At 43.1% G+C, this 18,324-nt stretch overlaps 1 protein-coding gene across 2 annotated transcripts in view; it reads right to left on the bottom strand.

Moving 5' to 3' along the window:
- Nucleotides 1-490: 490 nt before the first annotated feature.
- The window catches only part of LOC143525127 (urokinase plasminogen activator surface receptor-like), a 74,845-nt gene continuing 57,011 nt past the window's right edge, over nt 491-18,324 (bottom strand). Inside the window, exons 1-5 of one of the 2 annotated variants that reach the window (XM_077018709.1) lie at nt 4,180-4,294; nt 3,955-4,068; nt 2,331-2,477; nt 1,896-2,006; nt 491-865 (exon numbers count right to left, since the gene is read on the bottom strand). In XM_077018709.1, the coding sequence (XP_076874824.1) occupies nt 669-865; nt 1,896-2,006; nt 2,331-2,477; nt 3,955-4,068; nt 4,180-4,228 (618 nt within the window). In that variant the 5' untranslated portion in view covers nt 4,229-4,294 and the 3' untranslated portion in view covers nt 491-668. Of the gene's footprint in view, nt 866-1,895; nt 2,007-2,330; nt 2,478-3,954; nt 4,069-4,179; nt 4,295-18,324 lie in introns of those variants that run through there. The other variant, XM_077018708.1, reaches the window with a different exon arrangement.

Here is an 18,324-nt window from a genome sequence, read left to right as displayed (position 1 = left end):
TGCTTCTATGCATATATTAATTAAATGCTTTGTCATTTATTCAACATGGGCTATATATGGTATTAAAATGAAACCCCTTAAAATCAAGAGGGCGTTTGCGACCCTCCGTGGATCTTTGGCGACCCATAGGTTGGGTCGCGACCCATAGGTTGGGAACCACTGCTCTAGACCACTCAGGTCCTGCAGCTCAATACTACAGTGAGCTGGAATCTAGCGGAGCCTTTTTTTCCATGGAATTCAAGACTGTTTATGAAGATTATTTTGGGGTTGCTGGACAGCGATAAAACATAACGAATATGAACATCAGTGTAACTGAAATCTCTTTCTGGATTTCTGGATTATTTGTAATAGTAGTGGTTTGAGGTCCATTCAAGAAAAAGAAGAAAACAGTACACAACAGTATGAAATTCAGTTCTTCAGTATATGAAAAGAGGAACTTTGGAAAGAACAGGCAGATGAGAAAGACCCTGTTTATTCACTGGATGCCAATTATTGATGTTTTCTATACAATTTAAGGAAATACAACTCTAACATGAAATTAAAGAAACATGTTGAAATGGAGAGATTATACCACATTGTAAGATTATACCATTGTATGCCTGTTCAATATTTAATCTTTCCTGGAATAAACACCAGTTTTTGTAGAACAACCATTTATCAAAATGAGCTCAGTGGAAGAAGGAGGGCAGTAGAGGTCCCAGCATGAGGAAGAAGCTCAGATTAACCATGTTTCCACTGTTACACAGGTCCCCCACACAGCAGCTCGTTTTCGTCAAGCCCACGGACTGCTGGACAGATGTAGTCCCATCGCAAAAGCTTTGGGTTGCACATCCCTTCATTTCCATCTTTGTACCTCTTACATCAACTACAGTGGGGGGATTAAAGGGTGAAAAATAAGAGTGAGATTGTGGCATTGGTCACGTGTATATGAGATTTAATGTATTTCAATGTTCTAGACTACATGTGAATCAACACAATAGTGAATCAACACACTATACCACTAAGACCAGAAAATCACTAAACCACTTTTTAACTACTAAAGACCAGAAAAAACCATTAGTAGGAGCACAAGAGTACTCCAGCAGATGGTTTACTGTTCATTCATGAACTGTCATGTGACCTGGGTATTTTCTCATCTGTTTCAGAGTCATTTGCTGCATCTTATCTAACTACTCTGAGTTTCATAATCATTTACTGTACTGTGTCTAGCTTGTCTATGTCATGGTAGGCTGGTCCCAGTGATCAGGGAAGACATCCACTCCCAGACCCTCCACCACAGTGACACTGCTCACCTAATGACACACCTTCCTATTACTTGTGCACCTGTTACTCATTTATCTCGCCCTATAAATGCCTTTACGTCCCGCTGTTCAGTGCTGTGTAATCCTTGAGCTGTCCTGAGAGCCATGCTACTTCAGATCCTGAACGTGTCATCTTTGCTCCTCTAGCATGCAGAGTATAGTCAGTATTTGCTTTGTGCTTTGAGACTTATTAAACGTTATCTTTCTTTTCACCACCTTTCTGCCTTTCTGACGCTGCGGGCCGCACTGGGTTCACCGTGCTTTACACCAAGACCCCAGGGGAACGTTGATTTCCTTCAGGATCAATAAAGTGTATTCTATTCTATGTGTATTCATGTGATTATGTGGTTTTTTTTGTTTAATTCCAGCAAATATCTAGTTTGTCTTTAATTTCTTTAGCTTTGTCGTCATGCCTCGTCTTTCTCACGTTGTCCGTATGTCATCTGTGTCGTTACGTGAAGCTGTTAATGTTAATTGCACAAGCCCTTTTTATAAAGAATGATCTACTCAACATCTCTGATTGCACCATGTCCGTGTTGTTACACTAACAGGGCATTATACATTTGGAGATTAAGAATATAAAGACATTTTCACCTGAAGTGCTGATACATTGATTTTCATCTCCCTGACATGTGATGGTTTCTGAGCAGGTGTGACCATCACAGGTGTAGCAGCGTTTCCCATTGGGACGTTGATCTGGTAGAGCTTAACACAAGTTCAACATTTGGGTCAACACTTTTTTGACCATAAAATGTCATAATTTACAAAATCCTAATTACCTAATTACTTTCACAGAATTTGAAGTAAAGAATTACTTTACTTTTCAACTTTTCAAACTGCTACCAAAATAAATGTTAGAACATGTAAGCACATTAACAATATACCACTGATTTTAGTTGTATATGCCTATGATGTCTACAGGGCATCTTGTCAGTGACAATTTAAAATGTCTTTCACTATATATTCAGTTTGGAAAGTATAAAGACTAAATAACATGGTCAATCTTCCTTCTTATTTGAAATGTTTTACCTGCCACTGTTTGGGTGTTGCAGAGATCCGTTTTGCAGCATTTAGTACCCAGAACTGTTCTCAGAAGTCCCAAGTTTAAACTCCCATTGATGCACTCAGCAGGGGCAGCGCAAGACTTCAATTGCAAATCCACCAGTGGTGCACCACCTGGAGAAAATCAAAATGGAGGTATGTATTGTAAACATTGTAGATACTTCATGGGTATACAGTGTTGTGAAATAGTTGAATTTTTGCACATTTCAGTGACATATAAACAAACATAACAAGTGATGAATATTGGGGCAGCATGGTGGCTTGGTGGTTAGCACGTTTGCCTCTCAGCACTGGGGTCTTGGGTTCAAGTCCCTATCTGAGTGGAGCTTCCATGTTCTCCTTTGGGTGGGTTTCCTCTGGGATCTCCGGTTTCATCGCACAGTGCAAAAACATGGAGGTAGGTAAATTGGCAGTCCCTGAGTGTGTGTCTGTCTCTCTCTCTGTTTAATAAAAAAGTAGTTGTATGTGCATGAATGTGTGCTTGTATGTCCAGTGGTGGATGGTGCTCTGTCACTAGGGTCTGTCCTCTCTCCCCTTCCTGCATACAGTCCCCCAGGGGGCTGTGGATCCCAGTAGAGAGTACGCTGTGTGCAATTGGCTGCTGCTTCGCGCTGGTGTGCGTGATTGGATGTCTGAGACTTGTACCTGTGTTAAAATTGTAAAAACGCCTTGGGTATCCTGAAAGGCGCTATATAAATTGAACATTCATTCATTCATCATTACCCGGCGGTGACGTGTTTCCGCTTTGTTGTGAAAAGGGCCTATACCAGTTTCAAATGACAGTAAAATTGATTAATCATATCTTCCCTCTTAGTGGGCGGGTTGTATGATAATTTCCGCCCGCTGTGGCGACGCTAGCTGTCGTTAGCCTACCGCCGCTAGCTAGTATCGATTCGGCCCTTTGCCGTCCTCATTTACATATTCCGCTTGCGAGAACCACGGAGCTGTGAAACCTTATTTTGTTTGGAAACTTATTTTGCTTAACAAGTTATCTAGTACAAATGTTATTTGAAACGCACTAAAGCTATACTGTCGTCTCGGTTTTTTCTTTATTCTTTAGTGCAGTTTATTAGGAGAGGAAAAAAAATTTCGGGGGGGGGGGGGGGAGGGGTGTAGCAGGCCCAGGTTTAATGGTCACGGTTCGCTACTGCATCTAGTGTGTGTGTGTATATATATATATATTTTTAATAGACATCATTTGAAAATTCCCATTTGTCTGTGTATTTGTGTGCTTAAGTTGATTGCGAGCTAGAGTTGTCTCTAAGCTGCCCCAAATATAATTTAAATTATATCAACTACAAATTTTATTTATTCACTCCAATATCCCAGACCCTGTACATTAATTTCCTTACAGGATCATACCCTACATTTTATTATTGGGTTACACGTGCACACAAATGTAAATGAGAAAATGAGATGTTCATATATAATCATATAAACTATATATAAATAATTCTTGTTGACATGTGCTCTCAAGTTTAGAATAAACATTTCTATTGTAGAAGGTTACTTTGTTGCATTACACAATAGGCTACTGTTAATATATTCTTTATTTTATGTCTTCTAACTTGTGATGTTGAAGTATTCTTACCTCCTTGCATAGTGGAAGTCACACGGACACTGGCACATTCACCAGCACAGTCTATTTGTGGGCATGTTCCCTGTGTTTGCTCTGGTGTACACTGATAACATTTCAGTGCTAATGCTAGAAGAAAATACAGTATAAAGAGATGACCTTTTACAAGCTTGCAGCATTAAAAGAATCCTGTTACTTTTACAGTTAATAAGTCCATATATAAAAACATTTACACTGTACCTTTGTAGAAAAACAAGCAGGTGAGTATTAGTGTGAGCTGCAGACCCATCGTTGGTCATCTAGTTACTGGTCTTGAAATGGAGGGAGTAGACTGGTTTGATATGAATATTATCAGTGTGGGCGTGGCTTCCAGGGGCTGGGATTAGTTAGGTTTCATTTTGACAGAAATTCACCTTCACTCCCATCCTTTTCTCTCAGTTTCATTTCAAATCAGTAAGTGATTATTTTTTGAGTCTTTCAAAATAATAGATTTTTACATTGTACACAGGGTGACAGGTTCATCATGTTGAGCATCGAGGGGGAAGGATGAACACAGAAGCGGTTCAATCAATCAAAATTTATTTGTATAGCGCTTTTCACAACACATGTTGTCACACAGCAGCTTTACAGGATTTACAAGGTTAACAATACTATGGGTCCAAATCCCTAATGAGCAAGCCAAAGGCGACAGTGGCAAGGAAAAACTCCCTATGATGGTGGGGAATAGGAAGAAACCTCGGGAGGACCAAGACTCAAAAGGCAACCCATCCTCCATTGGGCGGCCAAATTACACAGGTTCTGAGAGAAACAGTCAGCTCACTCAGTGTATGATGAAAGATAAGCAGTTTTCAAAGAAATAGGCAGATTCCATGACATAACAACAAGGATGGGGGCCACACTCAGCTTACCTATAAAGAAGAGGCAGAAGCAGTCTGTCTCTCAGAGCTACACACTGAGCGACATGGACAGCACAGAGTAGAGTAGCTTAGGGTTTTGCTGTGTACTCTCCAGAGATGCGTCAATAAAATGTCAAAAGACATAAGACTGGTGGTTTAGTAGTAATCTGGCTAAAGGGTATCTTTTTGAATTCTGTGAACAGATGCAAAGGACTTTGTAAGTTGCTCTGGATAAGATTCATATTTGTGGGTCAATCCACAAAACAAAACAGTAGCCTGTATTTGAATATTTGACTGGCATCCAGCACAGTTTGAGTGCTCAGCGCACCATAATATTCTGTTTTTTTTTTTATTTTTTTTTTTTTGGGGGTGGGGGGTAAGAAGTTGGAGAGAGGTGGATAAATGTGTTCGATTCTACACTTTGATTTCAGCAGACATGATACTAAAACAGAAGCACATTCCACTATACTGGCACACATCTGAGCTAGTCTGTATACATCTCCCTGTTAGTTACTGGCTCACTTAATCTCATTTTGTTGTATGAGGATTACATTACAACTTATCAAAAGTCTGTGGGTTTCTGTCTTTTTGCCTGCACTCTTACTGGTTCTTATTTCCTGCCATCAGGACTCAGTGCTTAGTCTATAATGGTTTGTTCTGTCCATATTGAACAATTAGCATTACGTGAGGTTGAACAGTTCCTTGGAACGGTCGGTGAGTCCCTTGGACTGTAAATTGACTTGTGGTTTATGATGACTTAAATTCAAACTGCCTTCCAAAGATGTGAGGGTGCAGTGTCTCCCAGGCCCACAGAAGAGCTAATGCTTCTCTCTCTCTCTCTCTCTCTCTCTCTCTCTCTCTCTCTCTCTCTCTCTCTCTCTCTCTCTCTCTCTCTCTCTCTCTCTCTCTCTCTCTCTCTCTCTCTCGGAGAGGATTTTCTTTCACTCATGATTCTGCTGATAAGGAACACAGGAACCATCTCACATTGAGAAAATCATGGAGGGGTCTGAAATTTTCATTTTAGGTGCATGTCCACTGTGAGAGACGATCAAAAAAAAAAATCTGGAAATCGCAATGCATGATTAAAAAAAAATAATTTATTTGTGTCACTGCTGCAAATAAGTATTTGAACACCTGTGAAAATCAATGTTAATATTCGGTACAGTAGCCTTTGCTTGTGTAGCCGTGGTAATATTTTTGAATATGTGAATGTCTATTTTTTTTAATGAACTTCACCAAGCTTTGTTTTACAATCTCAATGTTAAGTTAAAACTTTAAAAGAAAAAAAGATGTTTTTGTATATGGTTCCCTTTGGGGGTTCCCCCTTGTTTGTTTTATGTGGGGCGGCAATTAGTGCGACACACGCCTGAGCTATCCGGTGCTTTTGCGGCAAAATCGCCAGTAGCATTGTGAATGCTGAACTGGTAAGCAGGTGTTTTGCGCTCTCCCATAGATTTCACAATTTAAAAGTGTAGAAACATATCTTTTAAGTTTAAGAGATAAACTACGCTGTGAGAAGTTATATCGCTAGTTGCCTCTCTTTCTAAACTCTTAAGTTAAACCGAGTTAGACGATGCTTTTAACATTGGAGTCGAGTCATCCATTGTTTTATGCCTCGTGCAGGCGGGAGAGAGAGCGAGGGAGAAGCAAAGCCTGTGTGTGTGTGTGCGTGTGCGCGTGCTGATTCTGCCCCATGTCTCACTCAGAGAGAAGCTGAATCGAATAAACAACGCAGAGTACCGTATCCCAGTGTGTTGTGACTTCTTCGCCCGCCCGGAGCCCATCATCCGGTTAATGTCTGCTACATAAAAGTGGTGCCGTGACCCGGATCTCTGGTCAGCTGCTGCCGATCGCCGGGGTCAAGCAGTGCGTTGTGACGCGTGAGGTATCGTTTACAGGATCAGAGACTCCTTTCAGCGGACATTGAAGTGTCAGCGTATGGACTCATTTTTTATTTTAGTCACACTTTGTTCAGGTATTTGTTACGTGTTTGTATCATTTCCGTTCTACAGTATATGTGATTTCAACGTGTCGTAAACCAACTATGGCCGGTAGAGGGCAACAAGTAACTGATGTGTTTACTCCTGTAATTGGGAGGGGGAGAACTATATGTAGAGTGGATGGGGGTTTGAGAAGCCAACCAGACATGCTTCCATTTATTCAGGAAAGCCCTTTGGGTTTGGAAAATAGCTCTCATAATGAGTCAGTGAGGCCTCTGTGTTCAACCCCCGCCGATGGTACCGATAACGTCACACAGCAGTTACGTGAGTTGATAGGGGAACTTGGAAGTCAGATTGGTGAGACTATTGCGAATAGAATACTGTCCAGTCAAAGTCCAGTTACTCCTACCTCCCCTGGATCATCCAGTAAGGATGGCTTTGACGTTGTTAACACCTCTCCAGACGCCTCTAGGGTCAGTGTGGTAGTTAGGTCAGACATTAAGGAACCACCTGTGTTTAGGGGCGACGAGAGTGACAAATACACTGTCCAGGAGTGGATAGATGTAATGGAGCTATATTTAAAGAAAAGTTGCTGCCCTGATACAGAGAAAGCAAACACAATTCTGAGCCATCTCTTAGGCAGAGCTAAGAACATCGTGAAAGTAGGTCTAAAGAGTAATTCTTCGTCTAACACAGTTGTGAGTCCCGACAAAATTTATGATGTGCTGAGGCGTTACTTTAGTGACAGCCCTGTGTCGTGCCTGCCTTTAGCCGATTTCTATGCCACACAACCAGAGTGCAAAGAAAGTCCAGTTGATTACTGGGTACGCCTGAACTCCGCAGCAGAACGTGCTAATAGTCATTTACTGTGCAGTGGGAGTAGGATGGGGAATATGAATGCTGAAGTAGCTATGATGTTCATTCGGATCTGCCCTAGTCCTGACCTGTCCAGCGTATTTAAGTGCAAGCCAATGACTAAATGGTCATTTGAAGAAGTTCAGGAGGCCATAGATGAGCATCAGAGGGAACATTGGTCACGCAAAACTCCCAGTGTCCCAAAGCCTCGCACACTCCAAGTCGCTACGGCTACAGCTGTTGCTAGCCCAGAGGAGACCACTGAAGCAGGATGCACAGTTCTTAATGCTACACAGTGTATCCCCAATAACATCTCTAAACGCAACGATAATGTGGCATCTGACTCTAATACATTAGAGCGTGTGCTCAGCATGTTGGAAAGGGTGCTTGAACGTACCAACCAGCCGATTCGCAACTCTTCAGGGCCCCATGTGACGTCATGGACTCGCGGGTTGGTCTGTCGTGTTTGTAGTGACACTTCCCATACCACTCGCTCACATTGTATGAGAGAGAAGCGATGTTTAACCTGCTTCGAAGTAGGACATCAGCGTAAGGATTGCCCCAACATGGTTTCACCAGCTCCCCAGCTTAACTCTGCGTCACATAACCAGGGAAACTAGCACACTCACGCCTAGGGGGGAACAGCGTGGGTGATAAAGATGAAACCCTCGATTGTGGAGATGACGTCACTGTATGAAAGTTGCTGCAAATCTGCATCTGATAAGAGTGAAATTCTGTTCCAAAATGTGATGAAGTTAGAAAAAGCTGACAGTCTGTTTTACACCGATGTGCTTGTGAAAGGTCAAGTCACATTGCGAGCTCTACTAGATAGTGGATCTATGGCATGTACCATGAATGAAGAAGCGGAGCACAAGCTCAAGAGCTCAGGGATTGCACTAGAATTCAGTGAAGTGGATTCTGACGTCACACTTGTAGGCTGTGGTGGAGTTCAAGTACGCCCAAAGTGCATCTATCAGATAGAGATGGAAGTTTATGGACATACAGTCAGTGTACCTACATTAGTCGTTCCTGGGCAGCGTGATCATGTCATTCTGGGCACTAACGTTATTAAGTACATCCTCAGTCATCTGAAGGAATCTCCCAACTACTGGCGTGTTCTCAGCTTGGCTGAAAGTTCAGGAGAACCTGAAATTGAACGTTTCTTAAACATGTTGTCTGGACTGCACAGGTGGAAGGGCAGAGAAATTCCTGACACCCTAGGTACGGCTAAACTTACACAAGCTGTCACTCTTCTACCTCGACAGGAGCATCTAGTATGGGCCAAGCTACCCTCAATCGCCCCGGTTTCTGTGGGAAGTGCTGTCCTCGTCGAACCACCCAAGTCACAACCGCACAGGAAAGATATCATGGTTGGTAGGGTAGTGGCCTCAATGAATGCTGATAGGTGGGTGCCGGTTAAGATCCTAAACCCAAGTGATAGGCCAGTCACCTTAAAGAGAAACTCGAAGGTGGCTGATGTATCTCCATGCTTGGCTCTCGAGGATCTTGATGTGAAGTATAACCAGTCTGACCATAGTGAAGTAATAGTGTCAAACCAGAGGGTGGATGGTTCCATGGCCGACAAAACTCAACCTGCTTCTAGTTTTCATGACAGACTGAGCCAGTTCGGTTTAGGTGATCTCGATGTTGACTCGTGCGAGGTGTCTACATGCTGGAAGGAACGGCTAGTGCAGCTGATACGCAAATATGAAGGTGTGTTTTCAAAGGACAAACTGGATTGTGGCAAAGCCAAAGATTTTCTCCATCGCATACGTCTGTCAGATGACCGGCCGTTCAGACTCCCCTACCGTCGTGTGCCTCCTGGACATTACCGTAATCTCAGACAGGTGCTCTCAGAAATGGAGGAGCGTGAAATCATCCGTAAGTCTTCCAGTGAGTGGGCCTCGCCGCTTGTGCTGGTTTGGAAAAAAAGTGGAGACCTACGTATCTGTGTAGATTATCGGTGGCTGAACACCCGCACCGTGAAAGACGCTCATCCCTTACCACACCAAGCCGATTGTCTAGCCGCTTTGGGGGGCAATGCAATATTCAGTGCGATGGACCTCACTTCTGGGTTCTATAACATTGAGATGGCTGAAGAGGATAAAAAATTCACCGCTTTCACGACCCCTATGGGATTGTTCGAGTTTAACAGATTACCGCAAGGTCTGTGTAATAGCCCGGCAAGCTTCATGAGGCTCATGATGGGTGTATTTGGTGATCAGAATTTCCTCACCCTTCTCTGTTATTTGGATGACCTTCTTGTATTCGCACCTAATGAAGACGAGGCTTTGAGACGGCTCGAAATGGTCTTTGCCAGGTTGAGTGCCCATGGACTTAAGTTAGCTCCTAAAAAGTGCCACTTGTTGAGGAGAAGTGTGAGGTTCCTGGGGCATGTTATAGATGAAAATGGAGTGGCAACGGATCCTGACAAAGTCAGGGCTATTACTGCCATGACAGAGGCTGATCTCATGATGGAGGATGGAGCTAGCCCGTCACAAAGGAAAATCAAGGCATTTTTAGGTATGATAATGTACTACCAGCGGTTCATACCAAATTGCTCTGGCATAGCAAAACCACTGTTTTCACTGACTGCTGCGCCGAAGGGTCAGAAGATCCACAGGAAGGGGGCTGCTGCTTTCAAGAAGTTGAGTCCGAATGATTGGAAGCAAGAACATAGCCAGTCCTTTGAACAATTGAAATCTGCGCTATTGGAATCTGTAGTGCTCGCACACCCCGATTTCAGTCGACCATTCATTCTGTCTACAGATGCTTCATTGGATGGCTTGGGTGCTGTGCTGTCTCAGGTGACTGAGGGAGAAACAAAAGCCCGTCCCATCGCTTTTGCCAGTAAGGCCCTCACCCGTGCCCAGTGTAACTACCCTGCTCACCGTCTAGAGTTTCTGGCTCTAAAGTGGTCCGTCTGTGACAAGTTCAGTCACTGGTTAAAAGGCCACTCTTTTACTGTCTGGACGGACAACAATCCGTTAACCTACATCTTAACGAAGCCGAAACTCGATGCGTGTGAGCAGAGGTGGGTTGCTAAATTGGCTCCGTACAATTTCAGCATCCAGTATATCCCTGGCAGTAAGAATGTGGTGGCGGACGCCTTGAGTAGACAGCCCTTTACACGTAGCCGCGTCAGCCAGAGGTTGGTTGTTGAGCCCTATAATGTGCTCTTGGACGAAGCAGAGCATTACAAAGAGGATGTGGTCCAACGCACCTTTCTGGTCAGTACGCAGTGCCAGGTGGTTAAACCTCCATCTCCCTGCCAGGAGTTAACCTGTTGCTCGCTCTCAAGTGATGAGGTGTCGGCTATCCTGAATGGCCAAACTGGGTGGAGCACAGGGCCCAAGGAGAGAGTTGCGCTATGGTTGTCTCAGGATGTGCACAGTCTCCTACCATCAGACCAAGGCGCTTTGTCAGTATTTTCACTGAAGGAGCTTCAGGATAAACAGCAGCAGGATCCTGTTTTGTCTCAAGTTCTTTCGTATGTCACACGTGGTACAAGGCCATCAAGACGAGAGAGGGCAAAAGAGACCTTTAGGACGTTGAAGACTCTGAAACAGTGGGATAAGTTGAAAATGCTAGATGGAATCCTGTATCGCTTATGCAAAGACCCCCTGTCGGGCAAAAAACGCTACCAATATGTCGTTCCAGCCTCCCTCGTTAGTCAGGTTCTGCAGGGTGTTCATAACGACGCTGGTCACCAGGGCCAGAGTAGAACACTCTATTTGGCCAGGCAGAGATTCTTCTGGGTTGACATGGAACGAGAGATTCGGGAGTATGTCAAGCACTGCAAACGGTGTGTGGTGAGCAAGACCCCCGAACCAGAAGGACGAGCCCCACTTGAGAGTGTGCGAACTACACGACCCTTAGAATTGGTGTGTATTGACTTCTGGTCTGCTGAGGACTCTCATGGCAAATCTGTAGACGTTCTCGTGGTCACTGACCATTTTACCAAAATGGCCCATTCATTTGTTTGTCGTGATCAGTCCGCTAAGCAAGTAGCACGTCAGCTGTGGGACAGGGTGTTTTGCTTGTATGGGTTCCCTGAGCGCATCCATGCAGATCAGGGTGCAAATTTTGAAAGCCACCTAATCCAAGAATTGCTACAGATTGCTGGAGTAAAAAAATCAAGAACAACTGCCTACCACCCGATGGGCAATGGCCACGTTGAGCGATTTAATCGCACGTTGGGAGGTATGATCAGGGCTTTGCCCCCGAGAGCTAAGCAGAAGTGGCCACAAATGTTACAGACTTTGACCTTTATGTATAATTGTACAGCACATGAATCTACTGGCCATGCCCCATTTTTCCTGATGTTTGGGAGAATCCCTCGTCTGCCAGTCGATGTAGTGTTTCACAATGTAGGAAGGGACAATGACATTGTTGACTATGATGGCTACATCAACAGTATTCGTGCTGACCTCCGGGAGGCTGCAGCTCTTGCCCAAGCCAGTGCAGATACCAGTCGACAGCGCCAGACAGAGCTTTATAACAGGAGGATGAAAGGCTGTGACATTGAGGAAGGCGATCGCATACTGCTGGCCAATAAGGGTGAGCGAGGACGACGGAAACTGGCGGACAGGTGGGAGTCCACACCTTACCTGGTAGTCTCGAGAGATCCTAAGTGCCACATTTATCGGGTGAGAAACATCAACACTGGCCAAGAAAAAGTGGTCCATCGGAACTTGATGCTGCAGGTCAATTTCCTGCCCTTTGACACAGAGGTTGAAATAGAGCCATCTTTCGGAGACTCAGAGTCAAGTCATGAACAGGCTCAAGGATCTTCTAGATCGTCCATGGTGTCAGAAGATGCCTCTGATAAGGGAGAAAGGACTGCTAGTTGGATAGCAACACTAGGTGACACTAACCCCTTTGAGTGTCCATGCACACCTGAATGTGGAGAGATGGAACGTCACCCCAGTAGTATGGACTTAGAATCCACTTCCAGTCACTTTCAGATTAGTGAGGATGATAGCCAAGGCATTAGGCCTGCTGAGGTCGCTGAGGCTAGTGCTGAGGAGAATCCAGGAAAGACCAGCATGATATCCACAGATAATGCTGCTTCATCTGTTACTGGAATAGTGACCCAGGTTAAGACACGGGCTGGTAGGCTGGTGAGACCCGTGAATAGGCTGATACAGAATATGACGCAGAAAGCAGTGCACAGATCAGCCAGAGATTTAGCAAAATCTTTATTGATTTAGGGGGCTCCCAAGAAAAATAAGTGAAAAGAGTGATGGTTTCCTTGTGTGGGGAAAAAAAGAAGGAGAAAGTCATTTGAGTCATACCAGTGGGTGGTGTACAAGGCATCCCCTTAGTGAGGTGGCATTAACGAGTCTGATCAACTCTTTATTGCCCCTTTCCCTAGTAGTTGGGACACACGTGTTGCGTAATGGTATTTTGTGGTTGTAGAGTAATGACTTTTCTTAGTTATCCTTCTAATTTGTGTGGTATGTAACCTGTTCTGTGCAAGCTTTGTGAAGTTCAGGGGGGAGTATGTAGCCGTGGTAATATTTTTGAATATGTGAATGTCTATTTTTTTTTATGAACTTCACCAAGCTTTGTTTTACAATCTCAATGTTAAGTTAAAACTTTAAAAGAAAAAAAGATGTTTTTGTATATGGTTCCCTTTGGGGGTTCCCCCTTGTTTGTTTTATGTGGGGCTGCAATTAGTGCGACACACGCCTGAGCTATCCGGTGCTTTCGCGGCAAAATCGCCAGTAGCATTGTGAATGCTGAACTGGTAAGCAGGTGTTTTGCGCTCTCCCATAGATTTCACAATTTAAAAGTGTAGAAACATATCTTTTAAGTTTAAGAGATAAACTACGCTGTGAGAAGTTATATCGCTAGTTGCCTCTCTTTCTAAACTCTTAAGTTAAACCGAGTTAGACGATGCTTTTAACATTGGAGTCGAGTCATCCATTGTTTTATGCCTCGTGCAGGCGGGAGAGAGAGCGAGGGAGAAGCAAAGTGTGTGTGTGTGCGTGTGCGCGTGCTGATTCTGCCCCATGTCTCACTCAGAGAGAAGCTGAATCGAATAAACAACGCAGAGTACCGTATCCCAGTGTGTTGTGACTTCTTCGCCCGCCCGGAGCCCATCATCCGGTTAATGTCTGCTACACTTGCATTTAAAGAGGTCAAACGTTTCCTGTAGTTTTTCACCAGGCAGAGCCGGCCCTGACCAATTTGGTGCCCTAGGCGAGATTTTGGTTGGTGCCCCCTGCATCAACAATCATTGGGTTAATTGTATCATTATTAAAGAAACAAATAAAAAGCAACTGAATTATACATATTAGTATAACAAGAAATAAATATAAAGGTGTTGCACAAAAAATATTTTAAAACTATTTTACATAAAGTAGTGCAGAGAACAACTTTTAAATATTAATAATAAAAACCAGTGCAAATCAGTGCAATTTGCCTACTGCAACATGTGACGCTCGGGCGCAGCCAAGGACGAGACACGGAATCCTCGGGGTTTAGAGCACACGTCACTTTTAATCGGCACAGATATTGCGCAATAGCGCACGAGAAACACACAGACGATTAACACAACGTGCAGACTTAGACAACGACGAGCACAGGACACTGCGCGAGCGCACATTAAATAGACAAACCACATTAGCCCCACGTGATTACGATACGAGCCACAGGTGAGACAGATTGTCACAAGACATAACCACAACCACGAAGATCCACAGACGCAGACGATACACGTGGACAACGTAAACACACGCCCAAAAGGGAGGGTCCGGGGTCCTCAACGTGACACATTGTTATTATTTCAAAAGTGCATCTGCAATGAACAGAATCTGGATTTCTCTACATTTCCACACACAATGGAGTAGAGTACCTCTATCATCACCACACTTTACACAATCATCAGGAATATTTAAATTGAAATGGTGAAGCTTTACAGGGGTAATATAGGTTCTAAATAACCATTTGTATTGTAATAATCTGAACCTGGTATTAATAGTCTGTGTTTGTGCTAACAAGCATGAGCTGTTCCACTCGTCGACAGAGATTTCTGTTTGCAGATCATTCCTCCATGATTGGAGATATGAGAGACTATTTTCTTTTGAAGCAAGAAGTAAAATGTTATAGAATTTAGAAAGAAAGCCTCTCTTTCCATGACCTTTAATGGCTATATTCTCTATAGTGGAAAGTGAGGGTTCAGCTGTGGATTTTAATAGGGTGGCGATAAAACTTCTAATTTGTAAGTACTTAAAAAAGTGTTTTTTGAGTAAGCCATATTTACTAACCAGTTGTTCAAAGGACATCAACACTCCATCATTGTATAAGTCCCCAATTTTCTTCAAGCCTTTATTAAACCAAATGTTAAACCCCATGTCTGCTCTTCCCAGTTTAAATCTCTTATTTCCCCAAATAGGTGTTAGACACGAGATCGTAGGTGCTTCACTCAGTGCTATATGTCACTGATGCCAAACTAATAGAGTATTTTTGAGAAAAGGGTTTTTTGTAGTCTTTTAATAGTTGTTTAGTTTCATCTGAATAAAGATAAGATGTTACGGGTAGCTTTGTTTTGTTTTCAATATATATCCAGGCAGGTGTATCAATTGTGGAAAAGTAACACGTGGCAGCCCAGAGTTGAGCTGACCAGTAGTATAGCTTGAGATTAGGCAATCTAAGCCCTCTTCTGTCATAGGGCAGGTAGAGAAGAGTGAGACGCAACCTGGGGCGCTTATTATTCCATATAAATTTGTACAGTACAGTGTTAATTCATCATATACAGTGGGGAAAATAAGTATTTAGTCAGTCACCAATTGTGCAAGTTCTCACTTGTAATTGACATCATAGGTAGACCTCAACTATGAGAGACAAAATGTGAAAAAAAATTGAGAATCATTTTGTCTGACTTTTAAAGAATTTATTTGCAAATAATGGTGGAAAATAAGTATTTGGTCACCTACTGTCACAGACCTGTAACTTCTTTTTTAAGAGGCTCCTCTTTCCCCCACTCATTACCTGTATTAATGGCACCTGTTTGAAGTCGTTAACAGTATAAAAGACACCTGCCCACAACATCAAACAGTCACACTCCAAACTCCACTATGGTGAAGACGAAAGAGCTGTCGGAGGACACCAGAAACCGAATTGTAGACCTGCACCAGGCTGGGAAGACTGAATCTGCAATAGGCAAGCAGCTTGGTGTGAAAAAATCTACTGTGGGAGCAATAATCAGAAAATGGAAGACCTACAAGACCACTATTAATCTCCCTCGATCTGGGGCTCCACGCAAGATCTCAGCCCATGGGGTCAAAATGATCACAAGAACGGTGAGGAAAAATTCCAGAACCACAAGGGGGGATCTAGTGAATGACCTGCAGAAAGCTGGGACCAACGTTACAAAGACTACCATCAGTAACACACTACGACGCCAGGGACTCAGATCTTGCAGTGCCAGACGTGTCCCCCTGCTTAAGCCAGTCCATATCCAGGCACGTCTGAAGTTTGCTAGAGAGCATTTGGATGTTCCAGAAGAGTATTGGGAGAATGTCATATGGTCAGATGAAACCAAAGTAGAACTATTTGGTAAAAACACAACTCGTCGTGTTTGGAGGACAGTGAATGCTGAGTTGCATCCAAAGAACACCATACCAACTGTCAAGCATGCGGGTGGCAACATCATGCTTTGGGGCTGTTTCTCTGCAAAGGGACCAGGACGACTGGTCCGTGTACATGAAAGAATGAATGGGGCCATGTATTGAGATTTTGGGTGCTGTAGTGGAGACAGCTAAACGCCATTTCACTGTGACACCCAAAATGGAATCCTTTCCCACTGAACTGAGAAACTGACTCACATCTCTTTGGTTACATGTAAATTTAAAGACTGATTCTTTACACAGCAACAAGTTCCCAAGGATCAACATTCACAATGGTGCTTATGTCCCCTAGTGTAGAACTCTGACTTTATGATCTCCTGAGCTTGGGAGAGAGGCCATCTAAGAGTTCTGGTCAACATCAACCTTCTTTGGAGGACATTGGGACCACAGTCAGGAAGAGCAATAAAACTCTAAATTCCAACCTTATCTGATTGCCCACAGTTTAAACCCGTTATAAGTCCTGTGTTAAAATCCAGAGCTGAAGATACAAATATTTCAGAGATCTCTGTAACTCCAAATCTGAACTGTACACGAAATTGAGATTCAGCCTACAGGAACCAGCTCGGCGAATGCAGTCTAGAGACACCAAACTTGACTACCTTCCATACAAGGAAAGATTAATTATTCTTGAAACCAGTATTCAGCTTTCCAGCCTTTAAGGACAAAGGACCACATGACCATGTGCCTAAATGTGAACACTGTGCCATGTGGTTGATATAAAGACACAACTTATGATCTTTCATGTATTCAGTATTAAGTGATCTTATTAGAATACCGGTTATTGTATAAACACACCACATTGATGCATATTCATGTATTACTTTGTGTATCAGTAGTAGATATACCTGTTCTTGTAGTCTTAAATTGTGTAATGAATGATGAATGCAGGGATGCATATATATATATATGTGTGTTCTGCTGTTTAGACATGCTCATTAATTCTATGTGTTAGATGTCATAGAGACCTGTGTACTCAGATTCCTGTGCTGCATTATTTTAGACGTATCAATACACTTGTATTCCAATGGAATATTCATTTAGATTCATATATAACCAAGTATCAACATGTAATGTGCTATATTAGGCATACACATATATATATATATATATATATATATATATATATATATATATATATATATATATATATATATATATATATATATATGTATTAGTTTGTATGTTACTCATTGAATGTAATCATTCTCATGTGTGCATATGTGACCTCACATTCATGCCTGTCTGTGCATTACGTGTCATTTATTGTCCAAAAGTGGAAATTAAGAATGGCTCAATGTGTAGACTAATAGAACCAAATTAATTCTTGTTTAGGCAGAGTATGTAAGACAATTTATTTAGGAATTTCCTTTTGTCTTCATATTGTGTTAATCTGTCTTCTTTGGTTAAGTCATTAACTAGACCTGGAAAGACGGGCACTCCTCGCTTTCCCCCTCTCTCTCTCTCTCTCTCTCTCTCTCTCTCTTTCTCTCCCCTGTCTGGGCAAAGGACATGAATATTCATTAATAATGGTCAATGGCCTGATGAACATGAAAGCGCCTTACAATTATGCCCCTAAAACTTGTTTTAAAAGCCCTTGCTCGAAGCGAAACAATGAGCTTGGCAGCCTGGTAATTTGGGAAGACTTGGAGAACTTCGTCAGAGTCGCTGAGACTCAAAGACTCTAACACGCCAAACCATCGCGACTGTTCGCTGGACTCACGCCGAACACCGCAGTGTCCAGAAGAGCGATGCCAAGAAACCGCAACTAACGCTCTCACCGAGTCCAACAGAAGATTCTTCTTTATTTTATTTTATTTTCTTTATTCTACGTTTCGTCATCAAAAGTACTTTTATTTTGTCTAGTCGTTCAAGTCAAGCTCATCTTCTTTCTCAGTCAAGTCATCTGCACAAGTTTATCTGCGCCCTCAAGCTTCGACTGTGACGTCACCGCTAAGTCTCCGCGACCCGAGCCGTCTCACGTGACCTGCTCCGCAGACCTTAGCCGCCTCAAGAAACGAACCGTGAACACGCACCGGTTGGTCCGCGTAACCACGCCTC

The sequence above is a fragment of the Brachyhypopomus gauderio genome, chromosome 10, assembly GCF_052324685.1.
Source record: "Brachyhypopomus gauderio isolate BG-103 chromosome 10, BGAUD_0.2, whole genome shotgun sequence".
Classification (NCBI taxonomy): domain Eukaryota; kingdom Metazoa; phylum Chordata; class Actinopteri; order Gymnotiformes; family Hypopomidae; genus Brachyhypopomus; species Brachyhypopomus gauderio.
This window is presented reverse-complemented; position numbering and strand designations above follow the sequence as displayed.